The 26,584-nt window shown below is 42.5% G+C and overlaps 1 protein-coding gene across 1 annotated transcript; it reads left to right on the forward strand.

The window, feature by feature from the left end:
* Positions 1-2,714: 2,714 nt before the first annotated feature.
* LOC119889117 (disintegrin and metalloproteinase domain-containing protein 19-like) lies at positions 2,715-21,517 on the forward strand. The gene is made up of 23 exons (XM_038699980.1): positions 2,715-3,290; positions 3,661-3,773; positions 3,912-3,982; positions 11,145-11,223; positions 11,447-11,523; positions 13,175-13,379; positions 13,485-13,550; positions 13,905-13,976; positions 14,070-14,236; positions 14,433-14,517; positions 14,916-15,055; positions 15,443-15,620; positions 15,709-15,798; positions 15,980-16,175; positions 16,860-16,968; positions 17,117-17,324; positions 17,522-17,599; positions 18,254-18,362; positions 18,451-18,580; positions 18,727-18,829; positions 18,923-19,294; positions 19,404-19,501; positions 19,582-21,517. Exons 1-23 carry the CDS (start codon positions 3,176-3,178, stop codon positions 19,586-19,588), a joined length of 2,868 nt encoding a protein of 955 aa, XP_038555908.1. The 5' UTR covers positions 2,715-3,175; the 3' UTR covers positions 19,589-21,517.
* The last annotated feature ends 5,067 nt before the right edge of the window (positions 21,518-26,584 follow it).

Raw genomic sequence — 26,584 nt, forward strand, 5'->3', positions numbered from 1 at the left:
AAAAACTACAGAAGTGTCAACAAACTGGTGCCGACATGGCTGCAAAGCAACCATCACTATCAGTTACAACTAAGTCTGTTGTACACTGATACAATCGATTCAGCTAATGTACAAGGAGATACAGACTGTATTCACTAGTTAAGAAACAGCTCCAAATACTTAACAAACGCAGTAGCTAATTAAAGTAATTTAAACGGTGCGAATAATGCATGAACAATGTTTTTCTCATCCTGTTGATAGTCAGTTTAAAGCTGCAATCCATCAGTTCTAAACATAAAAATTGTTGAGGAGTGCTCATGCGGTAAAAACGATTGAATGATTTCTTCAGTGGCTCTGAAGGTGCTTTAAAGGTTCAGTGTGTAATATTTAGGAGGGTCTATTGACAGAAATGCAATATAATATACATGACTATGTTTTATGTATGAAGACCTTACATAATGAACCAATATTTTTTTATTAGTTTAGAATGAGCCGTTTCTATATACAGTGGGTACGGAAAGTATTCAGACCCCTTTAAATTTTTCACTCTTTGTTTCATTGCAGCCATTTTATTTCTCAGTAATGTACACTCAGCACCCCATCGTGACAGAAAAAAACAAATTTATTAAAAAAGAAAAACTGAAATATCACATGGTCATAAGTATTCAGACCCTTTGCTCAGTATTTAGTAGAAGCACCCTTTTGATCTAATACAGCCATGAGTCGTTTTGGGAAAGATGCAACAAGTTTTTCACATCTGGATTTGGGTATCCTCTGCCATTCCTCCTTGCAGATCCTCAGGTTGGATGGTAAACGTTGGTGGACAGCCATTTTCAGGTCTCTCCAGAGATGCTCAATTGGGTTTAAGTCAGGGCTCTGGCTGGGCCATTCAAGAACAGCCACGGAGTTGTTGTGAAGCCACTCCTTCGTTATTTTAGCGGTGTGCTTAGGGTCATTGTCTTGTTGGAAGGTAAACCTTCGGCCCAGTCTGAGGTCCAGAGCACTCTGGAAAAGGTTTGTCCAGGATATCCCTGTACTTGGCCGCATTCATCTTTCCCTCGATTGCAACCAGTCGTCCTGTCCCTGCAGCTGAAAAACACCCCCACAGCATGATGCTGCCACCACCATGCTTCACTGTTGAGACTGTATTGGACAGGTGATGAGCAGTGCCTGGTTTTCTCCACACATACCGCTTAGAATTAAGGCCAAAAAGTTCTATCTTGGTCTCATCAGACCAGAGGATCTTATTTATCACCATCTTGGAGTCCTTCAGGTGTTTTTTAGCAAACTCCATGCAGGCTTTCATGTGTCTTGCACTGAGGAGAGGCTTCCGTCGGGCCACTCTGCCATAAAGCCCCGACTGGTGGATTGCTGCAGTGATGGTTGACTTACTACAACTTTCTCCCATCTCCCGACTGCATCTCTGGAGCTCAGCACAGTGACCTTTGGGTTCTTCTTACCTCTCTCACCAAGGCTCTTCTCCCCCGATAGCTCAGTTTGGCCAGACGGCCAGCTCTAGGAAGGGTTCTGGTCGTCCCAAACGTCTTCCATTTGAGGATTATGGAGGCCACTGTGCTCTTAGGAACCTTAAGTGCAGCAGAAATGTTTTTGTAACCTTGGCCAGATCTGTGCCTTGCCACAATTCTGTCTCTGAGCTCTTCAGGCAGTTCCTTTGACCTCATGATTCTCATTTTCTCTGACATGCACTGTGAGCTGTAAGGTCTTATATAGACAGGTGTGTGGCTTTCCTAATCAAGTCCAATCAGTATAATCAAACACAGCTGGACTCAAATGAAGGTGTAGAACCATCTCAAGGATGATCAGAAGAAATAGACAGCACCTGAGTTAAATATGAGTGTCACGGCAAAGGGTCTGAATACTTATGACCATGTGATATTTCAGTTTTTCTTTTTTAATAAATTTGCAAAAATTTCTACATTTCTGTTTTTTTCTGTCAAGATGGGGTGCTGAGTGTACATTACTGAGAAATAAAATGAACTTTTTTGATTTTTGGAAAATGGCTGCAATGAAACAAAGAGTGAAAAATTTAAAGGGGTCTGAATACTTTCCGTACCCACTGTACATGCACCCCGGGGCCTCTTACGTTGCCATGTTGCGCTGCCATGTTTCTACAGTAGCCCAAACGGAGAAACCGCTCTACAGAGCACATTTCGTCACAACGATGAAGAGGTACGAAGAAGAAGAAAAAGTAATGTTAGTAATAGTAGTCGTCTGGTTTATTAGAAGTACGAGTAGAAGTGAAATTTGGAGAAATAGAAGAACATACATATTATTTAGCACAAGAGCTGACAGAGCACGTCGACCACCATAGCTTCTCCTGCATGCTTATAAAGAAAGGGACGAACAGTGACTGATGGTTCATTTATGTGGTCTTTATTGCAAAAAGAAATAATGTGTACATGGGACAAAAAAGTATACAGAACTATGATTCGTGAAAAATCACATATTGCAAACATGTAATCTGTAATATGGTAATAACGGTTAGTTTGCTGTCCATGTAGAGTGAACTAGATGTCTGCGTGTATATGTTCTGATCCAATACATCTTTGCAGTAGTGTTCATATTTATTCCACAGTCTGACTTAAGAGTACATGAACACACACTGTTCGGAAGAACGACTTCACAACTCGGGAAATGGGACCATCTGAGGGGCACGTGAATGCACCGCGAGCCGCTGGTTGCAATTCGCAACCCTCACCACTAGATGCCACTAAAACTTACACACTGAACCTTTAACTCTAAGAAGACAAACATGATGATTTATAGAATACGAATAAAAATTCTAGTCTACAAGGATATTTTTTTCTTTTGCAGTGTCTAAGATTAAGATAATGCTCCATAAAGTGGTCCACAATAGCCTCTTTGCATTTCTAATATGATTATTTCAGTGTCTTGTTGCTCACTCGCATCTTTTTTATCACATCCTGGCTTGTTTTGCCTCACCTCGACAGCTCACTGCCCCTCCTCTCCATGAGTGGATTACGAAGGGGAGGAGAGAGAAAGAAAGAGAGATGTGAGCCCGGTGGTTTGCAAGCATCTCATCCAGACGATCAGCAGCTATCGCGATGTCACACCGGCGGCGTTTTCCCCGTCTGTAGTGAAACACCCAGGCGAGTTTATACTGCACATTTATGTCTCAGTTTAGCAAATTCATTTGGAGCCGATTGTTGTTAGAATGCGTCCAGGAGCGCGTCCTCCTCTCGACGCTGTGCAGTCCACCCTGTGTCTGTGTCTCGTAGTTTTCCTGCACTGTGTTGAGGCTGCTGGATCTGAAGGCGCTGTTTACAATGGTGAGTCTGGTTCTTTCTCGCAGTGATGAAATTAGATTTTTGCATGCCTTGAAAAAAACTAGATCGGTGTGTGCATTGCATTGGTATGTTGACACCTGTTTTCAGTTCACGTGTACGTTGGCCATGCATAATGTCAATATCAGTATTTAATATTTTTATTAATATTAAGTGAGTCACCCAATGCACAAATAAAAATAATATAGACTATATTTAAATAGGCCACAGGTGCACGTTTTTCTTTTCTCTTACTATGTTTATTAAAAGCATTATGCACCCAAATACCAAGGGAAATACCTTATATGTGAAAACCTACTTGGCAGTAAACCTGTTTCAGATTCAGATTATTTATTTTCTGTTGGGTTTTTTTTAGGAGAAAATAAGCAGGGGTCACTGAGGAGCATCCTTGAGCATGTACAGAGTTATGAGATTACTTATCCCATATGGCTGCATCCTCACAGACACAGGAGGTCTGCCAACACAGAGGTGAGTCATTCTATCTCCATTTGGCTAATAAACATATTTAAAGAAACACACATTTTAAATCTTGATATAAGTCAGCTCATGTTTAGTGACCTCCTGCAACCTGATAATCAATATGTGTTTTTTTTTTATTCTTTTCAGCATCCTACAGAGGCTCAAGTTCTGATCTCAGCTGAGGGCCTGGAGCTCAGACTACACCTGGACAAAAATGAGTAAGTGATTAAGTAGAATAAGGTTGCACTACACTGCAGTGTTTCAGACAGGACATGTCCGTCAACTTTTGGTGAGTTTAGAGTAGCAATGCTTCTAGGGACAGGTAAAAAAAAAAAGGATTCAAAATAGTTACCTGTATCAAATTATTCCAATCTGATTAAATCAAGTCAGAGCATATTAGTCCCGTGTATCCTAAGATGTCCACAAGATGTCCCGGCTAGCCCTGTTTATTTGACCAGATGTTAGCTGTCACATACATTTATAAGGTCAGTGCCCCTGTGGGTGCAGAGAGGGGGATGAAGGGAGGAAAGGAGGGTGATGGGTTTGGACGACAGAGGGTTGACATCCGATCTGTGTGCCTTGGGCAAACAGGAAGTAAGTCTCTGCCTCTGCACCTAACATCCTGTCCAGTAACAATGGGATGGTGATAAGGAAGGGATTGGAGTATCTTGCTCATTTTAATGGACAGTGGGATAGCAGGGGGGACTGGAGCTGACTGGAGATATCAGAGCTGTAGTTGATCGCTTTGGGATTTGAGCCAGCACACGGGAAGAACGGGAAGCTTTTATGAACATTAGAAATGAAGTCAATTTTTACCATGAGACGCATGCTCTCACTGTCAGGCACACGCATTAATGAACCATGTCTCCACTGTGTCTGACTGACCGTCCCCTGAAGTGATTGCGCCCCCCCCACCCCCCACCTAATGCCCAGTAGGTGGTCACACTGTTAGGGCTGTTGGGCAAGGTATTTTCATCAGTCACACAAAGCATGTGTGGTTAACAGAACGAAAAGAGAGAAGGGATGACAGATATTGGTAAAGATGGTATTAACTGATGTAACTGACGTGTGTGTGTGTGTGTGTGTGTGTAGGTTGTTCTAAAAAAAATAGGAAATAAAATTCTGTAGAAAAGTTAAAACATCCTTTTACTTATTAGCAAGAAAATATATTTTGAAACTATTTTTTGTGCAACTTCTCAACCGTTTCCTGGAACAGGAAAGTTGTGAACATTTCATCATGGTGTTATTTCTGCTACAGTTTCAGTAGTGAGGTGATGTGAAAACAGGATGGGTATTGATATGATTTGAAATTCTAGCAATTTAAACAATTGTAAATTGTCGTTTTAATGGTAAAGCATGCACAAGGAATTGAGAAATACATTGTAAATGTTAGTAACACTTTGCTTTTGCTTTTTTAAACATTGAATGATGAGGTTCAGCCCTCCACCCGACCTCATAAATCTCATACAGTCCCATACAAAACTAGTTTTACAGCTTTCAAAGTAAGAGCTTGCTGTCTCTCTTTGTATACCTGTTATTTAATCTGAGGTTTCCATCATTCTCTCTGTCATTTTTGCCCCTCTCTCTAAGCCCAAACAGCAATTCCCATTTTGGGTTTTCTGTGTTTTGATTTGTCCTCTGTTGGCCTAATGTGGAGACAGCTCTGGCTCTGTGAGACTATTGGGGGGGGGGGTCAGGGACAATCAATGTCTGATTTTGGAAAGAAGCCAGAGGAAGAAGCTACCCGTGTCCATCTTTGTGTCCTGGCTACTCCCCTCTTGTCCTCATTGCCCCTGTAACTGTTACTCTGACAGTCAGCAGATAAGGGTGTACCCAAACTAGCTGTGAGATGGTCTTTCTGGTTTTCCTTCTACAGCATTTTACATCTCCTTTTTCCCCCCTGCTCTCTTCACTTTATTTCTAGTCCACCTCATCTGCTCTCCACTTAATGTATCACTTAAGGAAAGCTCGGAGAAAGACATTGCTGTGAATTTATGTGGGCATCTACTCCCAGTGGCTGAAGTCCAGACTCAATCCATTTTCGTCCTCCCCAGTCATGCTTGTCAGTGTACTCATGTATGTGTGAGCATGGGTCTTTTCTTTGATTTTTACGTGCAGTCGGTGTGTGTGTGTGTGTGTGTGTGTGTGTGTGTGTGTGTGTGTGTGTGTGTGTGTGTGTGTGTGTGTGTGTGTGTGTGTGTGTGTGCGCCTGAGCTTTTATCTTAATGAAAGGCTGTGGTTCGCCCGTAGAGGGTTGATTTGGTTAAGAGCCAGGCAGGGTCTAGTGTGCTGACTCAGAGTGCAGGAAAAAGGATGTAAAAACAGAGTGAAAGGCAGAGGGAACAGTGTAAGAATTGAACGATGGACCGGAGGAAAAGGGTTGAGGTGAGGAAAGTCATGGAAAGAGGAAAGCAGAGACAGTTGGGGTCAGTTTGGGTGTGAGTTATGTGCATGTGGTTCCGATATGAATCGTGTAGATATTCTTGCTTCCTCCTCTGCATGACTTTCTCTGTTCTTCTGTCCAATGCCCTTCCTGCACACCCTTAAGTGCATGAACTAGAATTAAGCACTCCCTTGGGAAAAGCACACATCATTGTTCCTCTTTTTCTCTCCTTCTCCTCACCTCGTATGTCTTCCACTGTCCACTCTAAAAAACGAGCACCCCATTCTTTCTCATTTCTTTCCTCCCCTCACCTCGTCTGATATTCCCCAGGCCTCTAGTATAAATATACATCTCCCACGCCTTTCTCTGCGGTCAGGGTTTGGGAGACTGCGGCCACCCGCAGACAGGCGACACACATACACACACACACACACACACACACACACACACACACACACACAGCAGCCCAAAAGAACACAAACAAGACTACAGTGCAGACCTGATAGATCACAGGTCTAGGGAGCGGAGAGCAGGGATGCGTTCGCTTGCCCATGTTTCTATGTTTAGTCTCGCAGTGGCGCGGCCGTGTCTGCTTAGATGTCTTAATCTAGGCCTCTGTGTTGGCCTGTGTGTTGGGGAAACACACATAAACACACGCAGGGCTTCACAAAACACAACATTGGCCTCCCTGTGCAATAAAAGCCTATTCATCATCCATTGCTGAGTGGTACTTTGACTTTGCGTCAGCCTTCTCCCTCCCTCCACCCGCGTGCGGTGATGTCATCTGATACTATGAGAGAATGCGACCCACTGACCCTAATGCACGTCCCCTTCTCCTCTCTTTCTCTCCTTCTCTGTCTCCCAAGTACATTAGCATTACTCCCCCACCCTGTCTCTCCCCTCATGAGGCTGAACCAAGCCTTTGTCTCAGCCTCACTGGCAGACAGTCCTGATTCAGGCAAGTTTTGCGCTCAATCACAGCATCTGTCTGGACACTGGACGACATCCAAACTCTGTGCAGCACTCCCGCCATCACACAGAGGCTTTTGCAGTCTTGATTTGAAAGCTTTCGCACCATTTACCAGAATGCAATTAGACTCAAGGGTCTTGGATAACCCAAGGGTGTTGGTAGTTTTAGATTTGTTGATTTAAAGGAATAGTGCAACATTTTGGAAAATGTGTGATTCGCTTTCTTGTCAAGAGTTAGTTGAGAAAATCAATTCTACTTTTACATCTGTAGGGTAAATATAAAGCGGCAGCATGTTAGCTAAGTTTAGCAGAAATGCTGGAGAAATGGGTGAAACAGCTAGCTCTGTCCAAAGGTAACATGATCCTTGTACCAGAATCTCTAAAGCTGATTAACATGTTAAATGGTCTGTTATGTCTGACTTCCTGGAGTCTTTGCTGCCATGTAACCCCTGTAATGACACAAATTTACATTTGTACACTTCAGTTTTTATATGGATTACCAGCTAGATGAAATGTTTTTATTAGTGAGCTTTACAGGTACTGATAGATGTTGTTATCATTGGACCAAGGACATAGAATTTGGTAGGGACATTTCAGGTTTTGAAAGATTATGTCCTCCCCCCTCATATGCTTCAGTGGTTTGGTTCACTGGCTACATTTCTCAGACCCTCTGCAGACTAGTGACTAGCAACAAATCAAGTGAGTTATTCAGGCCAACAAGGGGAAAGTGAGAAAAATACCAAGATCTATTATATTGTAGGCTAATTTATTCCCCTATATGTTGCTCAGAGTAATCCCAGTTAGTGTCTCTCCCTCTCCTCTCGCAGGCACGAGTGAGAGTGAGTTACTATGGATATGGGGACGCTCTGCCTGAGAGTTTTGTTTGTACACCCCCCAATGATGTATTTGGCCCACTCCTAAACACAGTTGATGATCCATTTACCTGAGCTTTTTTCTTTCTTTCTTTTTATTTGGAGACAGTGTTGAGGCAAATTGAAACTAACGCTTTGATCACAACTGCAGACTATTTTGGGTGGTTGTTTCATCATGCTGGGTGACAGTTGCATTGTTTCATCTTTCAGTTCTTTACGGTTTCAATAAACTGCCATCTGGTGTAACTACCAGTGGCTATGGCATTTCAGTGCCTGAACAAATAGAGATTTAACTGCATCTTCAGCACGAGACAGTAGCCATGTCTGAATGTGACAAATACATTACTAGGTATGGACTTTTCATCAGTGTGACAAAGCTAAATGCTTTCAGTAGTAGCAGTGGCTTTGTTAATGGCATGCTGTGTCTATGTCACATGACTCAGGGGGTTATATAGCCAACAGTCTACTAGTGTATACAGCTGCTGACTGGCATGTGAGAATAAGGGTGAATGGAGCAGAGAAAGAGTCAGTATGTGTGTGTCTCCTCATGGGAAAAGTGATTGTCCTTCCTGTATAACGACTGTGGAACAGCAGCCGGGTAAAGCTTGGTCAATCATCACCCACTCCGCCATTAATTCTGCCTGTTAGAGCAACAGAGAGGGTTACAAAAATGAGAGGCATGGTGGGAATATTTGGGAAACTTAAATTTGGAAAACTAGAGGAAGGCCAGTTATAAATGAGGTTAGAAGGTCAAATCACAACACAGCGGGGGTTACCCCAATTGGGGTGACATCAGCCGGATACACCACTGACTGATCATGTTTAAGCCTTCTCTTAGACTGTGTGTGTTGTGTGTGTGTGAGACAGAGTCACTCACCCCCCCCTAACCCCAGCGTGGTAATCTGTTAAAGGATGAAGCAGCCGTTTTCCGTCTTTGACTTGCTTTGTGGCTGATTGCATCAACAGGCTGCCATTGTTTCAGTTGTCTCCTTCAGGGCATCTGACGGAAGAGAAAGGAAAAATCCCCATCTTCCCTTCATTTGTCTTCATCATCCCTTTAGGATGGAGAGGTTTGACATTTGGGGAGATGGGCTTATTTGCTTTCTTGCTGAGAGTTAGAGGAGAAGATCGATACCACTCTCATGTCATGCTCTTAATTTGAAGGTACAGCCAGCAGCCGTTTAGCTTGGTTTAGCATAAAGACTGAATAAAAGGGAAAAGAGTAAGCCTGGTTCAACAGTAACAAAATCTGCCTACCAGCACCATTAATAAACATGTTACAGGTAATTTTTTATGTAATTTGTATAAAAGGTTGCGCACACACATAACCCCCGCATAAAACCACATCTTGTTAGTTATACATTGTAGTATTTGTATGGATTAAACAAAAGAGATACAACCATAGACTGTATAGGGATACAACATGTTAATTTGTGAGCTTTAGAGATGCTGGTAGGTGTATTTTTTACCTTTAGACAGAGACAGGCTTTAGTGTTCACCGGCCAATGCTGAAAGTCGTGTAGTCTGCACAAGGCATAACTGTTTCCAGTCTTTATGCCTAGCCACCTCCTGACTGTAGCCTTAGGTGAGATATGCAGTTCTAATCCAATGACATCTTTTCGTCAAATTGATCGAATATTACAAAACTATTCCATCCATGATTTGTTTGTCAGGAAACGTTAAATTACTTGCCCACAGCCATTCAGCTTACTGACTATTTAGTCGAGATATGCTGTTGTTGGGATGTTGTATTGCCGTCTGGAGCTAGAGTGCTGGCTCTGGGAACATCCTCTCTGCATGTTAACTTTGTAGCAGCAACTGTAGCCACAGTTTGCTAACCCACACCCAAGCTAACATTACTTATAGTACTTGCTTTGTTGTTGTTCGCTTTATATGGTATTTTTCACTGTTTATAGAATTGCACCTTTTAAGGGACAGACATGATAGTGGTATCGATCTTCTCACCCAACTCTCAGCATCAATAGAAATAAGTGCCCCAAATGCTGAACTATTTAATTAACTTCACCCAACTGATTTGCATTCATTTTATCCATCAAAGATGAACAAGGAATAAGACTTTATTCACTTGTAAGATACAAAGCTATTATTATCCTGAGGCGCAAGCTGGCTAAGATAGAAAATACATGTATACATGAGTATGACAAATAATAAAATCATAGTGGGAGTAGTCAGTGAGGAACATCTTAGGTCTGGCTTGTGTTTATTTGAGACTAGATAGAAGCATCATCAGTAGATGCATGAAGGTTTCTCTACAGCTTGATTTCACTGCACTTAACAGCCTCTTTGATGGATCCGAGTATGACTGTGGGAGGAAGAGATGTGAGGAGATTTAGAGCAGAAGAAAACCAGCTGTGAGGCAGATAGACTTTATGAATGAAAACAGGAAGATGGATTGAGTTGGAAGGAGAAAGACGGGAAAACAAGCATTTGTACGAGATGTAAATATTGGGCCAGAAGTTTGACAGAAGCAGCCCACGTCTGTGGACACTCAGTCACACACACACACACACAAACACACACACACACACACACACACACACACACACAAACAAACAAATGGAGAGTAACAGGAATGTATTGCTTTACCACAATTACATTAACGTTTCTCTCGATATGTGCATGTTTCTCTGATTCATCACACGCTCCTTTGCAGTCTGTATTGTATACTGGTGGAGAAATTCCAGCAACAAATAAAAAGATCTAAATTGGTAGATAATAGCCCTGTCAAACAAATGCAGTCTGAACATAACACCAAACTTACACTTTCATCTCCTACTTCAGATACTCTCCACAATGTGAAAAGGGTCATTTGGGATAGGTACATATGGATTTTATTACAGTCACAACATCTTTCCACATTATTATTTGGATTTTCTCTTATCTCTGAGAGGATATTTGTCTAAATCTTTAAAGCAGTCTGGTTTCGTAGAGCGTCTCTGTCTGAGTAAATGTTTAATGAGCTGTGAGCCGCTGGAGAGAATCTTCTATTGCCACTTTTTCCTGCAGCTTTTACTTTGTATATTATTTTTGTTATTCCACTATAGTGCTGCTGTTTCAGAAGATCGAATGTCCGACACTACATACCGTGTATTTTCTCTTGCAAATTGACTCTCAGTTTGTGCTGTCTTTGACCAGGCAGCTGTTGGCCCCTGGATATCAGGAAATATGGTACACTCCTGATGGAGCCCGCAAGTCCTCCTCTCCTGCCAGCACTGTAAGTCTGCGAGACAGTTTTATGTTCTTAAACTGCAGTGGAGTGCTGTCAATGATCATTGAACAGAAAGAAATATCAATGCAGCTGATCAAATCCCATAGCATGAGGAAAACAGGGACCAAATGATTTTCTTACATAACAAGGTCCCCTGGTTAAGAGACAGTCTCTCTTATCGCTGCACCACTGAACTGCATGTTGACCTTTAATTGTTTTTGTCTTCCAGGGACACTGTTTCTACCATGGGAAGGTTCTGGGCATGCAAGGCTCAAGTGTTGCTGTTAGCACATGCTCAGGACTCAGGTATATAAAACTCACAATGGGCTTTTTTCATAAAGATTTCTGATATTTAGAGTTGATCCAAATGGTGAAAGACATTTCTTAGAATTCTAAGAAGTCTCCCATGACTAAATACCTCTAAAAAAGAAAACACTATTTATGAAGACAGCTCAGAGTTTCTTCTGAAAAGGAGTACAGAACAGCAAGAAGCAGAGCTAAGAGAGACATTTTCCCGATATTCAAAAGCAAGGAATTAGTGCTGCAGATTATATTGTATAGGGCTGATGTTTGTGATTAATCTTATTACAAATGTATTTGAACTGCTAGGCCAACGAATTAAAGCTATTAGCTCTATTACAGCCTCAGTTTATGTTTTCCAGCTGACGTGCAAACGTTTTGGGCCAACAAAACAGAATTAATGGATGCGTATCAATTTACTCAGTGTTTTCTAAGTCATTGATAGAATACCTACATAACTCAATACATTAATTACTGTTGTCCACCATTTCCTATTTTAGTCAACTTGCCAAAATAGAGGAGGTATTTTTTCAAAATGTGCCATTTTCACAGCTCTGAAGAATAAAATAGTTATTACAGAGAGAATTTAATTCCGTTATTTAAGTGCAAATGCACTGGTTGCCATATTATACATACATATACATACATGAAGATGCAAAGATAGTTGGGCTATTTTCACGAAGAAAATGTATTTTGTGTGCTAATGTGTGGATTTGGAATCTTTGAAATGCAGTGATTTTCTCTATAGATTGGTGGCGGTGTTAAAATCTCAACCACACCTCCTATGAATTTTGAGGCTTACTTAAGAGGTCTCAGAGAGCGCCCTGAGATTGTCTGTGAACATAATTTTGTAGATGAAAAGAACCAAAGCCTGCACAACTGGTCAGCCTGTGATCAAACCATGGCTGAATAGACAATGTGACAGGAAACAGTTGTGTGCACAGTCTTGAGCAGTCCAGTAGATTAGTAGGTCATTGGCTTCAGAGTTGGTTCATTGAGTACAGCTCAGTATGGAGATCCTGTGTTTTCTCCTGGTGTGGCTCCAGGGCAGCAGAGGAGGAACTGGCAAGCACTGACAGAAATCTCAGCCATATGTGTGTTTTTGTGGGTTCAGTGCTCTGCATCTGGAGGACGAGTGAATGCATACCTCTTCCTTCTAATGTAGATTCTCTGGAGGAATGCAGACACAGCATAGAGGGACATTGACAAGTGGGCGTCTGACCTCTGCAGATGTTTTCTACAGCTGCTTGACCTGCTGCTGTGTGCATGCTCGTGTGCTTGTGCATCGACGTCTTCGCTCATAAGGGGTTTTTGCGAAGAAGCCAGAGGATTGTGTATTGCTCTGTTTGTCCCAGCTGATCTTCGTTTATAAACGGCACTAAATCACCTGAGACACATCCTTTCTTCTCCATCCATCCGTAAAACCACTACAGCCAAATGAGTCCATATCTGACATGCAAACATATGGTTTAACTCACACCTCAGATTTACATTTAATCTGATGTTTTAAGGTTAAAAGGTGGTTTTTATTTACAATATATGCAATACAAAACATTGATACCCACAGTGTGCAGATAGACAGCAACATCACTGATCACCCTTTCATTTCCTTGAGCACTTGTTAGATGGAACCATCAATGGTGTCTTGTTTCCCCAGGGGACTGATTTCTCTGAACACGAGCGTCAGCTACCTGATAGAGCCTCTTCCTGTTTCCACGGATGCACAGCAGCAGCACGCTGTGTTCAGAGCCGAGCATCTCCATCTACCCAGAGGTAGCTGCCTTCATCACCATGGCGACAAGGAGCGTGAGGGGGGGCTTGATGATTTCATCCATGGAATGATGTCACCACGGAGCAGGAGGGTGAGTTCGGACGGTACCAAACTGCCTGAAATCCTTGGCAGGTTTTACACAAAGCGCAAAAAATTGTGCCCGCAAATTGTGTATTTAATCTGTCTCCATTTTTAGGAAAGAAGGGACCTGAGCCAGAATATGAAGTATGTAGAGCTGCTGATAGTGGCAGACAAGGCTGAGGTGAGGACATGTTTGTGGACGTCGTCATATTTGGCCATACAGGAACTATTAAATGTTGGCTCTGTACGTGAAATCAGCTCTGTAGACAGAATTAAGTAGCATGAAGTCATGGGAATTATATTTGTAACCAGTATAAAAAGTATATTTCTACCTTACACAGTATTTTAATAAATTTAAACCCAGCAGACTGCACCCATTGCTCTCTTTAGAGCTAGCTGAGGTAAATATAAAATTCTAATTCGAGTCCTGTTTGTTGTTTGAAAAGTGAGAAGTCCCCTTTTGAGGTTTTTGGAAAAAGCAGAAGAGTGTAGGTGTGTCTGTTTCTGAGAACAATGTGGTTTATGCCGTTTGCAGTTTGAGAAGCATGGGGGTAGTCTCGAGAAGACCAAACTGAAATTACTGGAGGCGGCCAATTTGGTTGACAAGGTAACATCTGATATGAAGCATGAAACCCACAAACTGACACTCAAGTCTGTCACACCTATATTTAGTAGTAACAGTTCCTGTCCACACCCACAGTACTACAAGGCTTTGAAAATCCGTGTGGCATTAATCGGTCTGGAGGTGTGGACCAGCCAGGACATGATCAACGTTTCAGACAATCCTCACAGCACTTTGGCATCATTCCTGTCCTGGAGACGCAAACAGCTCCACGCTCTCCCCAACGACAATGCTCAGCTCATCACGTCAGTCACTCTCTCTCATCTCCAGCTAGTCCTCCCATTTGTCATTCGTCACCCTGTACCCCTATCTCCTCTCAACCTCCTGTCCCGTGGGGAACATCTTTCAATTGATTTTATGTTCACTGTGTGAGACAGTAACCATCACCAGTGGGCCCTTGTCCAGCTGGAACTAATCACCGGTGTGGTTTTGTGTCTCCAGAGGGAGGGCGTTCCAGGGCACCACCATCGGGCTGGCACCTCTCAAAGCAATGTGCTCCGACTACCAGTCTGGTGGAGTGAACACGGTGAGAGACGAGAGACGACACAAACATGAATCTTCTGCATGCACTCGAGTGGAAATGAAAGCTCATATCCTAGTTCGATCCCCAGCTTCTCCTGTCGTCACATGTTGAAGTGTCCTTTAGCAACACACTGAACCCCAAATTGCTTTCCTTGTGCGTGTGGGGAAACAATGTAAGATGCTGTATTAATATAATGTAAATAATAACTTGTATGATTACCTCTCTGTTTTCTTTTACAAATGAAGATCCAATAAGGCTCTTGACTTAAAGTTTTAATTATTTTAGGTTAGTTTATTAGTTAGTTATTTTAGTGTCCTGTGATGACAGGGTCTACAAAATGCCATGAGAAATGTATGTGACTTTTCCATATTTAAGTAATGTTTGACTCTTCTTTTGAATAGGACCACTCAGAGTCAGCTGTGGGTGTAGCCGCCACCATGGCACACGAGATGGGCCACAACTTCGGTATGAGCCACGACAGTACAGGCTGCTGCCAGGCGAGGGCCGAAGACGGTGGTTGTATCATGGCTGCTGCTACTGGGTACGATACACAAATGACACATGAACGAATAAATTATAGTTATCAACCTAAGAGAGGGGCGGCGCGGTGGTGCAGTGGTTAGCGTTGTCGCCTCACAGCAAGAAGGTTGCGGGTTCAGTTCTCCCCGTGTCTGCGTGGTTTCTCTCCGGGTGCTCTGGCTTCCTCCCAACCTCCAAAGACATGCGGACTAGGTTGATTGGTGACTAAATTGTCCTTAGGAGTGAGTGTGAGTGTGACTGTTTGTTAATGATTCATTTATATTTTGTTAAATAAATCCTTAGTTAAAAGTCATGTGTTGTCCTCTCCTCTTTGTCTTCCCTTTGAGCCAGACTGTGACAACTTCAGACAATAAAACTGTGTCACTGTTCCTGTGCTTCTTCCTCCCAGGCATCCATTCCCACGCGTGTTTAATGACTGTAACCTGAAGGAGCTGAAGAGCTACCTGAGCTCTGGAGGAGGGAAGTGTCTCTTCAATCTGCCAAACACCAGATCCATGTATGGAGGGCAGCGCTGCGGCAATGGTTACCTGGAGGATGGAGAAGAATGTGACTGTGGAGAAGAAGAGGTCTGCGTGTTGTGTCTCTTGAATGGTGCTGTATATGTTTTTCCACTATGTTTTTGACAGAACTCATGACTCTACACTGTTTGTGTAGGAGTGTACCAGTCCCTGCTGTAATGCCAACAACTGCACTCTAAAAGCTGGTGCTGAGTGTGCCCACGGCATCTGCTGTCATAACTGCAAGGTACTACCATTAGAATTTGATGGTCATCTGAACAAGAGGAAAAACACAGAATCATCTCCCATGAATGATGTGCCCCCTGGGCTAATTGTAGCAATTGTATTATATCTCTGCATTTATTTCTTCCTTTCTCTGCTCAATTCAGTTTCTTTCCTAAACTTCTCTTTATCCCTCTCCGTCTCAGTTGAAGAGCCCAGGTGTGCTGTGTCGTGCTCCCTCGGGGCCGTGTGACCTAGCAGAGTACTGCGATGGGAAGGCAGAGTCTTGTCCTGCTAATTTCTATTTAGTGGATGGTACATGGTGTGCAGGCGGGCAGGCCTACTGTTACACCGGCATGTGTCTGACCCTGGAGCAGCAGTGCCTGTCTCTTTGGGGACAAGGTGAGTAATCTGGACGCTATAAATCCTTTGTTCCAAAAGGGACTATATCTTGTATTTTGATCAAATACAGCATACATTGTTGTAAATGTAGCATATTTTAAACATGCATATACAAGTTCTAATTTATTGGATACACCTAGCTAACACTAATGCAGTCTAATACCCCTTTTTATATCAGTGAGGTTTTTTATGTGCTCAGCTGAAAGTTATACAACCCATAGTCTCTGAAATATATTTACAAATTAAAACAAACTATTGATACTGTATTCCAAATATACAGATTGGCATACTCAAGAAACTTTGGATTCACTTTATAAATGTTTTTAAGTCCTGTATAACAATAATAAGCTATATTTCAGCCATCAAAAAATCTCACATTGTATCTTTAAAGCAGCTAAACATCCAGTGCATGTTGAAGCAGGGAGGCTGGATAGAGTTAAAGAGGAGTCCTCAGTGGGTCACAGGATTAGGGATTGTTATTGGACAGTGTCCATATTCACGTTGTGACAGAGCCTCTCTGGGGAGCCTTTGTTGTACCACAGGAGCCACACAGAACAGTAAGGGATGCCATCTGGTCTGCATCAGGTGGTCACATAACACACTGAGCCTGCATTTACTGCATGTGTGTGTTATCAAGTGTGTGCAGCCATATTAATGTCTATCTGTTTGTGTTTTTGACCACAGATGGCCGGCCAGCCCCTGACCTGTGTTTTAAGAAGGTAAACGAAGCTGGGGACATGTATGGGAACTGTGGCAAAGATCTGTTTGGGAAGTACAGGAGCTGTAAGGACAGGTGAAGATCACAACTATTTTGGTTCATTTACTCCCTCAGTTCAAGGAGAGTATTTACATTTCCCGAGAATGTTAAAGTTTATGGCCTCTTCATAGTCATTGATCAAGCTCAAAAAATCTGATGATGCCCTTTTTACTATTTCTGCCAGGGATGCTCAATGTGGGAAAATCCAGTGTTTAACTTCAGCCCCCAAGCCCATTGAGAACAATGCTGTTCGCATAGAAACCACTGTCAGTATGGGCAACAAGAAGATCAAGTGTATGGGAACACACGTGTACAAAGCTGACGAGGAGGCACAGGGCGACACTCTGGACCCAGGCCTGGTTATGACGGGCACCAAGTGTGGTGATGGCTCGGTGAGACTCACACATGCGTGGAGATACACTAAATGGAATTTATTGTGGTGGCAGAGAGATGGTTTTTTTACCTGTCAGAGAGCCACATTTAATTGTTGTCATTTACAAAACGTATGGCTCCAATCTTTGGGATTTTCATGAACTAAATTCTACCACTTATAGGAATCACTCGATTCTCTAACCCCTTCTCCTAACAGATTTGTTTTAATGGAGAATGCCGCAATGCATCTTTCCTCAGAGCTGATGAGTGCAATGCCAAGTGCCATGGACACGGGGTAAGTTTCTATGCGTATGGGGAAGGTTGCCTGGGAGTGCTTGGGGAAGATTTGGCCGCTAGCCAGCAATTATGGAAGGCTGGCAGTGGTGCAAAGCTTGTTCAATGTCAATACACTCCAGTGCAAATGAAAGCCATGCAGTCCAAGTCTTACTTAGGTAAAAGTACAGAAGTCCATCCATCCGTCCATCTGCAACTGCTTATCCTGCGTACAGGGTCGCGGGAAAGTACAGAAGTATTAAAAGCAAAATGTACACACGTTTCAAAAGTAAGAATGTACATGTACAGAACATGTATGCAGCAGCATGGTCCCTGTTATCTTTATCTGCAAAGGGACTATAGCTGTCAGATAAATGTAGTGGAGTAAATAGTACATAATTTTTTATTTCAAATGCAGTGAAGCAGAAGTATAAAGACGCAGAAAATGGAAATAGTCCACTAACTAAGTACCTCAAAATTGTATTTATGTACAGTGATTGAGTAAATGTACTTAGAGTAGTTGCTTTCCACCAATGAACCGTAGTCTCTTTTCTACTTTGAATGATGTTGATGTACTTCTGTAGTCCTGAAATGTCATTTACTCCTATACCTGCATGTCATCATAATGAATATAAACATTTATGTTGTGATTCTGATGGGTAACGTGTTTTTTCAGCTGTGCAACAACAATCATAACTGCCACTGTGATGCGGGCTGGGCTCCCCCTCTGTGTGACCAGAGTGGATCAGGGGGTAGTGTAGACAGTGGACCTGTCATCAGCCACAGTGAGACACTTTCATGTGTTTTCCATACAGTTTCTTGTTATTAAATTGGGCAATTCTTTTGACTTTTCTCTATTTTACATTCCAACAGACAATCTCCTTCCAGTCCTGCTGGTGCTCCCTCTGTTTCTTTTTGTACTTTTGGCTGCTGTTGGACTTTGGTGCTGCTACAGACATAAACTCCACCCACTGAAAACCTCTGCTCCACTTCCAGTGCCAACGTGTGTAATTCTGAAGTCTTAAATACTAATACCTTACATTTTAGTGAGCAGCAGTTTTCTGGCAAAGTACTTTTGTTTTTGTCTGTATGTTGTTTGGATGTATAAATGATGAGTCTGTACTTTTCTATTTATGCTTTAACCCTCAGTTGTTCAGTTCCGGTCGAGGGCAAGCCTCTGTATGCTGGCGGTCATGTGAGCGGTCATGCTAACCCCGCATTCTTACTAAAAACACAGGACTCAGACCACTTGGTAATGAAGTCCACGGACAGTGCTGTCATTCTCTATTGTTTTTGAATATTAGAATAAACCACTGAACCTTGTTATGGTTGTATTGTTCCACAGGGGAAATCCTCGCCTCGTCCGAGCCCGTCTTGTCAAACTCGGTCAAGACATGCTATTGTACGTCCAGCAGTGAAGCCTCCTCCTGTACCTGCATATGCTTCCGAGCAAAAAGAGCAGACTCCTCAGCCCAAGATCCAGCCTGAAGCTTCTACAAAGAGACAATATTCTCCTCAGACTTACACTTCACCTACCGTTAAAAATGCACAGCTGGCCGAGCAGAAACGAAACCAGGCTCCTCCACCACCTTCAGGGCCTCCACCTATACCTTCCCTGGAACTCAAATCCCACTCACAGTGTTCAGCAGTACCCAAACCCCGACCAGACCCCCCAAACAGACCTCCACCGCCTTGTCCTGTCAACAAGCCATCAGTGGTGAATATTGTATATGTGTATATGTAATATTTGTATGTTTTTAATTAAATAATCACATTTGGCATTCGTGAACTGACTGTGTAATGTCTGACTTGTCATTTTGATGTAGGACCAGCAAAAAAAGAAAGGCCTGCCCATTACCACAAATTCCCTGCAAAGAGGAAAAGCTGCTTTGGCGCCATCTGCAGGACAGAAAAAGCCAAATAGGTAATTCATCTGGTGGCGTTTTCTAATGGATATCTATGCAAACATCCTTGTTAACTTATCTTGTTTTTTGTTTCTTTTAGAACCTAAGAGCTCAGGGAGACGTTGCAGACCACCACTTACATCCAGTAATGGACTGCCTTTTTTTGAATATTGTCAGCTGACCATGAAAATGTGGCATGGAGAGATATAATGAATACTTTTACACTGTGGGTCTGTGGATTGCAGTGTATTTACATGGATATGTATTGAGGAATGGTAGAATTACAGCAAATCATATGCCGCGTTCCAGACTGCTTGGAACTGGGAAATTTCCAAGTTGAACTTCCAACCTCAAGGCGTTCCAGGTATATGGTGGTACATGACGCCGAAAGTGAAAAAAAACATGGCTGACTGTGACAAAGTGTACACACAGTTGCACCCTCAGCAGTGCTTTTGGTGTTAATTAAAAGGATGGCAGTTTAAATGCAAACAACTGACATAAATAGCCTATACATTACTAGTTAACTGTGTACCCCTCTAGCTGCAACAGTTGGTAATCCTCAAGTCAGTCAGTTTTGTAGGTTGCATTTCCTAACGTTATGCATTTTTAACAATAACTTTTATGCAGAGAAGATGCCTTTATGAGATTCTTTACTGTAGCCAGCTACCTAATAGGCCTAACCTATTTCTACATCAATGTACATGCAACAGGTTTTACTATATGATTGTATTATTTTAATTTAAACACATGCAAATATACTTTTTGTTGCCTTTTAGTTTATGGTTTACCATTTACAATGTGTGCTTCCATGGGTGCTGACATTGTTTTGTGATATAATTCAACTGCTACTCTTGAAGTCAGGGTACATATTTTTTTCTCCGAGTTCACAAGTAGTCAATCCGACTTCAAGTGGCGTTCCAGGATATTTCTAGTTGGAGGTTGGAAATTTCCCAGTTCCGAGTTGCCTGGAACGCAGCATTAGTACATGTCCCAATAAATATGATTTAAGTGTTTAGTAAATTAGCACTATGTGTCTGCTTTAACAATTATCAACAGCCAGAGCTGTGAATTTAAGAACTTAATGGAAATGTGAAATAGTGCAGCAGTGTTGAAACACTGTTTCCAGGAGTATTTATTCACCAAGAAAAATGTTTACAGCGTAGCCTGTGTAATAAACATAGTGTCTCTTAAAGAGCATCAGCTGGAAAGGGATGTCTTATATTAAGAAAAGATGCCACTATTGAAGTGCTTATGCTTCTTATGTGTGAATAAGAAAGGGTTTTAACTGGATTAACTGGGACCAGTAAAAGCCCATCATGCATGCTGTAAGTATATGCTTATGATGAGAGATACAGGTCTGTGTAGCAGGAAGTGTTAGGGATTTTTCAAGTTTTTTTATTACTTTTGTTTGAATGATTTTATGTTGTTGTAGTGTTGCACTTTGAGCAATCCTTTTGGTATTTTGGTATTCACTCCCTTAAATGTTACATCCTTCCACAAAGTACTGTCACTCTCACAAGAGGTGAGTATTTGATAACAAAAAGAAAGAAACAACACTAACTTTTCTTTGGTAGCTCTGTCACCAACAGTCAGTGATGAAATTGTCTTTGCCCAAAGCAACATTTGAAATCATTAGAAATTGGGAACAAAAATGAGCCAGCTTTATTTACATGTATCAGTTAAACATCTCAAAATAGCCCCATACATTTGAATAATTTTGCATGTTTGTCCAAAGACTAAGACTGTTCATTGGGAGTTCCCTCATGACCAAAATGCTAAAAAACTGCTCTGAGAAGAATGACTACAGGCTACAGTGATAACGTTGGCATTACTGTAAGGTACTTTTACAAATTGTGGTCCATTTGACTGCCTAGGGGATGATGTGATTTATCTGTAATATGGAAATACAGTCTGTCAGCTGCCGTGTTTTACCTTCTTATCCGACCTATGCAAACCCTGGCACTGTGCAGCACTGGGTCTTCAACTGGAATTTAAATAAACGTGAAAAAATAAAAAAATAAAATTATACATTTTAACTTGTTGTGATTTTGTTCATGATTTAAACAGGTCTAGCACTTCTAGATTAAAGAGCATGCTTAGTAGTATCTTACAGAATGATTACCATTGCAATTGTTCAACCTAAGTGGCAATTCCTGCACAAAAGGTACAGTGACCTTTAATCACAATTGGACAATGGATTTCAGACATACAATAGTTCTGCCACATTTTATACAGGATCTGCTACTGCTCCTCACAAAAATGCAGGGATGTTAAAAAAAAATGTTTAAAAAAAACAGTATAGTTTGTTTTTAAAAATAAGATACACCTATAGTCTTGCCCCATAACTTTTAGCCACAAAGGTAATTCATTGTTTGTATGTAAAGTATGTTTTTCCATTCTAAATACTCTACTGTGAGATGCTTGGTAAAAGTAGGTGCATTGGGAAACACAAATGATATCCATGCACTATCTTTGTTGTATAACTCTCATAGAACTGCACAGCAACACTGTAAAATGTGTTTTCAGCTCCACACCAATAGGCCACAGGTTGACTAGCAAATGTCATTCATGAATGATTATATAGGAATCCTAATCATGTTTTTTTTCCCCCCACACTTGGCGAATATTTCATCAACTTTGTGAAAAAGGGAGAAAAATTTAATTAAATTCATATTACAGACACTTGGGGGCAGCGCAACAACCTGGAAACACACCAGTGGATGCCTCGCATTATTAAGTTGATTTGGCAAACATAAGCAGTGGCTTATTTGAATGTGAAGCAGGAATGCAGTAACATTAGCATTCATTTGGAGACCTGTTTTATTGCCACCTGAAGAATGTAAGTCCATTATTCACTCTCCTTTTGGTTCTGTTTTGGTGTCCACAAACTACTGAGGGAAATATATGGTTTAAATGCTCCACTGTGTCACCAGCTACTCAATAACTTTGTCCTGTCTGCTGTTTGGTGCTGGATTGAATGGATTTATAAGAGCTTTTTCACTGAAAACAGCTGTGTCAGAAAATGACTTGATGACCAGTAAAAACTGAACCAAATTAGCATAATTGTGGGTCTAACACAGTGAGCTAAAAGACAAAGCCAAAAAACTGTGCACAGTTGAGAGGAGATGCGAAGTTGGGTAATTAATTATCTGTGGGTTCATAACTACAAGCAAAATCTTTTACATTAGGCCAACATGTAGTCATTTTGTCCATTGTTATTATAAAACTACTGATTTATAGAGCAGTTTTAAATTGACTTAATCTGCTGAAGACATAAAACTGAGTGGAACGATGACTTGTATTTTAGCCTACTGAACAATTTGTCACAAATGTGTAACGATGATCAGGTGATTCTCAGAAAGTCTATTTACTCTATTGTGAAAAAACAAAACACTTGTCATTCACTTTAATGTGAACAGCATTGCCTCTACTTTCAAAAAAAGTTTTAATTCAATAGTGTATGTATAGGTTGAAATAACACTCCCTCTTAGCACTGCTGGAAATGCTGAAAGGTGCCTGCCCTTTAGATCTCCACATCCTTCACTGAGATGAAAGCTATCTGATTTATTCTAATCAAAAGATTGCTAAATACCAAGGCCAGACCCCCTGAACCAACCTCCCTCCAACACAAAAAAACACACAAACACTTCCCTGGTCGGCTCTGCAGACTGGAGAGCCAGGTGATCTTCCACGTGACCAAAGGGAGGCAAAAGTAGCTGTGACTCAGAGGGAGACGTGTCATTGGAAGGTAAAGGTTTTAGCATGTGGTTTAATTGCAGCCAGCCTCTCCTGCTGAGCATAATTAGTGTTAGCTAGCATGTCACTTCCTGTGGAGCTTCATTTATTAGAGATGATGATTGGCTGAGGGATAAAACGCAGGGGTGACACCCCCGCCTCCCCTCACAGTGGGAGGAGGCACAGCCAGGAGGGCAGTAAAGGGAGGATCTCACCTGCTGAAAGCTCCCCTGCCTTGTATAACGACCCAATTAAGCTGGAGTTATTTTTCCACATTCATAACGTTGATTATCACATTTGTTTTTTTCACCATTTTTCTCAGTCTGTCCCTGCTTTCTACTCAGATTTCCTACATTACCATATAGCCTATAGGGGAGAGCGAGGTGAATTGAGCCAGTTTTTACTTGAGGTGTCTTTAAAGTGAGGACATGACAGTAATGTCTCCAACTAAAATATGTACATATATTTTAGGATGTGGTGCATCCCTGGGAATGATCAATTTGGATCTAAAATAAACTGTTTTCAAAATATGGTTTTCCAAAAAAAGTAGACTCTTTGCTCAACTTGCCCCATATGAGGAGTAAGTTGAGCCAAGGGAGGGAATAAGTTGAGCCACATGGGGGTCGGGGACGTCATTTCATCGTGCAAACTCAAACGCCAGGCCCCAACATTCAGTTGCACTTAGATAGTGATAGTGATTGTCAAGTGTTTCTTTTAACTGTGAGGTGTCCACACTTGAAAAGGACCAGACTTCGGATTTCACTCAGAATAATTTATTTGAATAATTGAACAGGAGTTGAACAGTATAGGTGAAAAACCTTTAAACACAGAAATAAAAAGCATTTTGAATAAACAGGTATTTCCACAGTAAACACAAGTCAAGGTAAATATTTCAAAAACGGTAAGTATATTTAAATTCAATATTATTCTTCACATTTCACCAAACTAATTATGCATTTTAATTAATCTTTAACAAAAACAATTTTGGCTTACTATTTAAGCATTCATTTACACAAATTAGGTAGAAAACCCACCCATTTTAACCATATATATCCATGCATTTGAACATAGTTTCTCCCTCTCTTCAACCATGCAGCGACAACTTTAACACACCCATATTAACACCTAAACAGAAAAGATTTAAACAACATTCAAGTGAGCTTACCGATAGCCCGTCAAATCAAAAGTCTCATTCCCCGCAGTGGATGTGTGCTGCTCATTCCGTCATGTCAGTCCCTTTCCACCAGCCAAATGACTGCGTTATATGCTCCCGCTGATTGAAGTGTGTGCGAGCTTCTGATTGCTCAATCTAATTCACCTGGTCGAGGGTGCGCCAGGGCGCGCACGCACGGTCACACGCGGCTGCCGATGCAGAGCGGGGCGGCACGCAGGTGAGACGGCATGCAGAGGAGGCGGGCACACGGGAGACAGGCGCACCTCTGCCAGATCAGCGCGACACCTCCCACTCGATCTTTACGTGGCGGCGCCCGGAAAGATTGTACTCTCAGGTGGGCTGGTCTCTGACTTGATCCTCCCATGGTATGAGGACCACAAGGCGCCGGACGTCCCGATGCAGTATGGTACTTGATCCAGGATCTGTGGCACCAGGTCTTGAGCTTCTCACAGAGATGCTGGAACTTGGGGAGACTCTCACATGAACATCTCGAACGACACCTCTGAAATCAGGATTTGCGCCGATGACTCTTGCAAGCCTGAACTGCCCTCTCAGTGCATTTTGGTCGCAGAGCCAAACTATGTCTCCAATGGTAACGTTCCTTTCAGCAGTATGCCACTTACTGCGAATGAACAGGTTCGGGCCAGCAAGTTGGCTCCAGGACTTCCAGAAGTTGTTTACTATCGTTTGCACTTCTTTGAGCCTCTTGAATGGGTAGGTGGTGTAGTCGACAGTTTTGAAGTCTCCACTTTGTGTAGCTCGACCAAGCAATAAGTTGTTTGGCGTGATGTACTGGATGCGCTCTTCTCGGCTTTGGACTCTGGCGTCAATGGGTCTCTCATTGGCAAGATTAGCAGCTAGCTGGAGCACTGTCAGGAACTCACTGAAGGTAAGACCTTCTACATTGCCAAGGCTTTGGAGGGCTCTCTTGGTGACTCTGACAGCAGCTTCGGCGGCTCCGTTTCGGTGAGGTGAATCGGCCGGGAGGATTTTCCACATCCAGGTCGTCTCATTTTTGGCAGCATACTCTTCAAGTGACTCTTTGCTCTGTTGATTCAGGTAAGTGTACATCTCTTCTAGGACAGGTCTCGCTCCGACAAAGTTCGTACCAGGATCAGACCAGATTTTACGGGGATGGCCTCGGACAGCGGTGAATCTCTGGTAGGTAAGCAGGAAGCTCTCTGTTGATAGTGTGTTTGCCAGCTCGACATGAATGGCTCGGCTGGACATACAGCAAAACACGACGCCCCATACTTTCATGGTCACTCTCTTTTTGACATCATCCTTAACATGGTAAGGTCCAAACAGGTCAACGGACGTAAACTCGAATGGTGCAGCAGGACTAGACCTCTCATCAGGTAAGTTTCCCATTATTTGCTTGCAGGTTCTTGCTTTTGCTTTCTTGCAGACATACACTTGTCAACGACTTTTTGGGCAATGACCCTTCCTCTGATGACCCACGCCTTTATCCTCATCCGCAGCAGGGTTCCCGCCACACCTTCATGTCCCTTACTGTGTGCTTCTCTGGCTAGCAGGGTAGATAACCAGGCTTGGAAAGGTAGGAGGGGAACAGCTCTGCGGTCTTCTTTGAAGGTCTGGATTCTCCCACCACAAACTAGAAGTCCACTTGTTTGGTCTCTGTAGACGACTAATCTGTCTGTTGTGGTGCCTGGGAAGTTGACGCCCTCTTGTGCTGCTAGGCAAAGGTCTCGAAACACGTCCCGTCTCTCTCTGACTGTAAGGATACCCGAGGATGGTACTGCCTCCCACTTTTCTTGGTCTCTGGTTTCGGCACTTAAGAACTTTTTAGCTGCTCTCCAGATCCAAGCCACAGTCCCAATCAGCCTTCTCAGGTTGCTGAAGCGCTTTCCATCGACTAGATGCCGGACTGCTGCTCCTGCTGGTGGTCTTTCATACTCTAGCTGGGCTGGATTTTGTGCCGTTTTCAGGCGACATCTGGAGAGTAGTGCTACAAATGTTTTTTTCTGGATCCTTGTGACTTTGTCTCGAGCTTGGGCTGCGACGTCTCTGGCGGATTTCTTTGGCCACTCATCGTCAGGAAGTTGGAGGAACTTTGGACCCGACTGCCACTCGGAGTCCTCAGTTAGGGCATCTGGACTGGCCCCTCTAGTGATGATATCTGCGATGTTTGCTGGCCCTGGAATCCACCACCAGTCTTGGACGTCGGTACTGC

This window comes from Micropterus salmoides, unplaced genomic scaffold (genome assembly GCF_014851395.1).
Source record: "Micropterus salmoides isolate LMB-PRFRI ecotype aquatic unplaced genomic scaffold, ASM1485139v1 Ms_hic_scaffold_5, whole genome shotgun sequence".
Lineage (NCBI taxonomy): Eukaryota > Metazoa > Chordata > Actinopteri > Centrarchiformes > Centrarchidae > Micropterus > Micropterus salmoides.

What these genes read in the sequence shown, in the direction of transcription:
- LOC119889117 (XM_038699980.1), top strand. Translation starts at nt 3,176, where the DNA reads ATGCGTCCAGGAGCGCGTCCTCCTCTCGACGCTGTGCAGTCCACCCTG. An exon ending in AGCACATGCTCAGGACTCAG is followed by an intron (nt 11,524 to 13,174) that starts GTATATAAAACT and finishes TTGTTTCCCCAG; the next exon opens with GGGACTGATTTCTCTGAACA. An exon ending in ATCATGGCTGCTGCTACTGG is followed by an intron (nt 15,056 to 15,442) that starts GTACGATACACA and finishes TCTTCCTCCCAG; the next exon opens with GCATCCATTCCCACGCGTGT.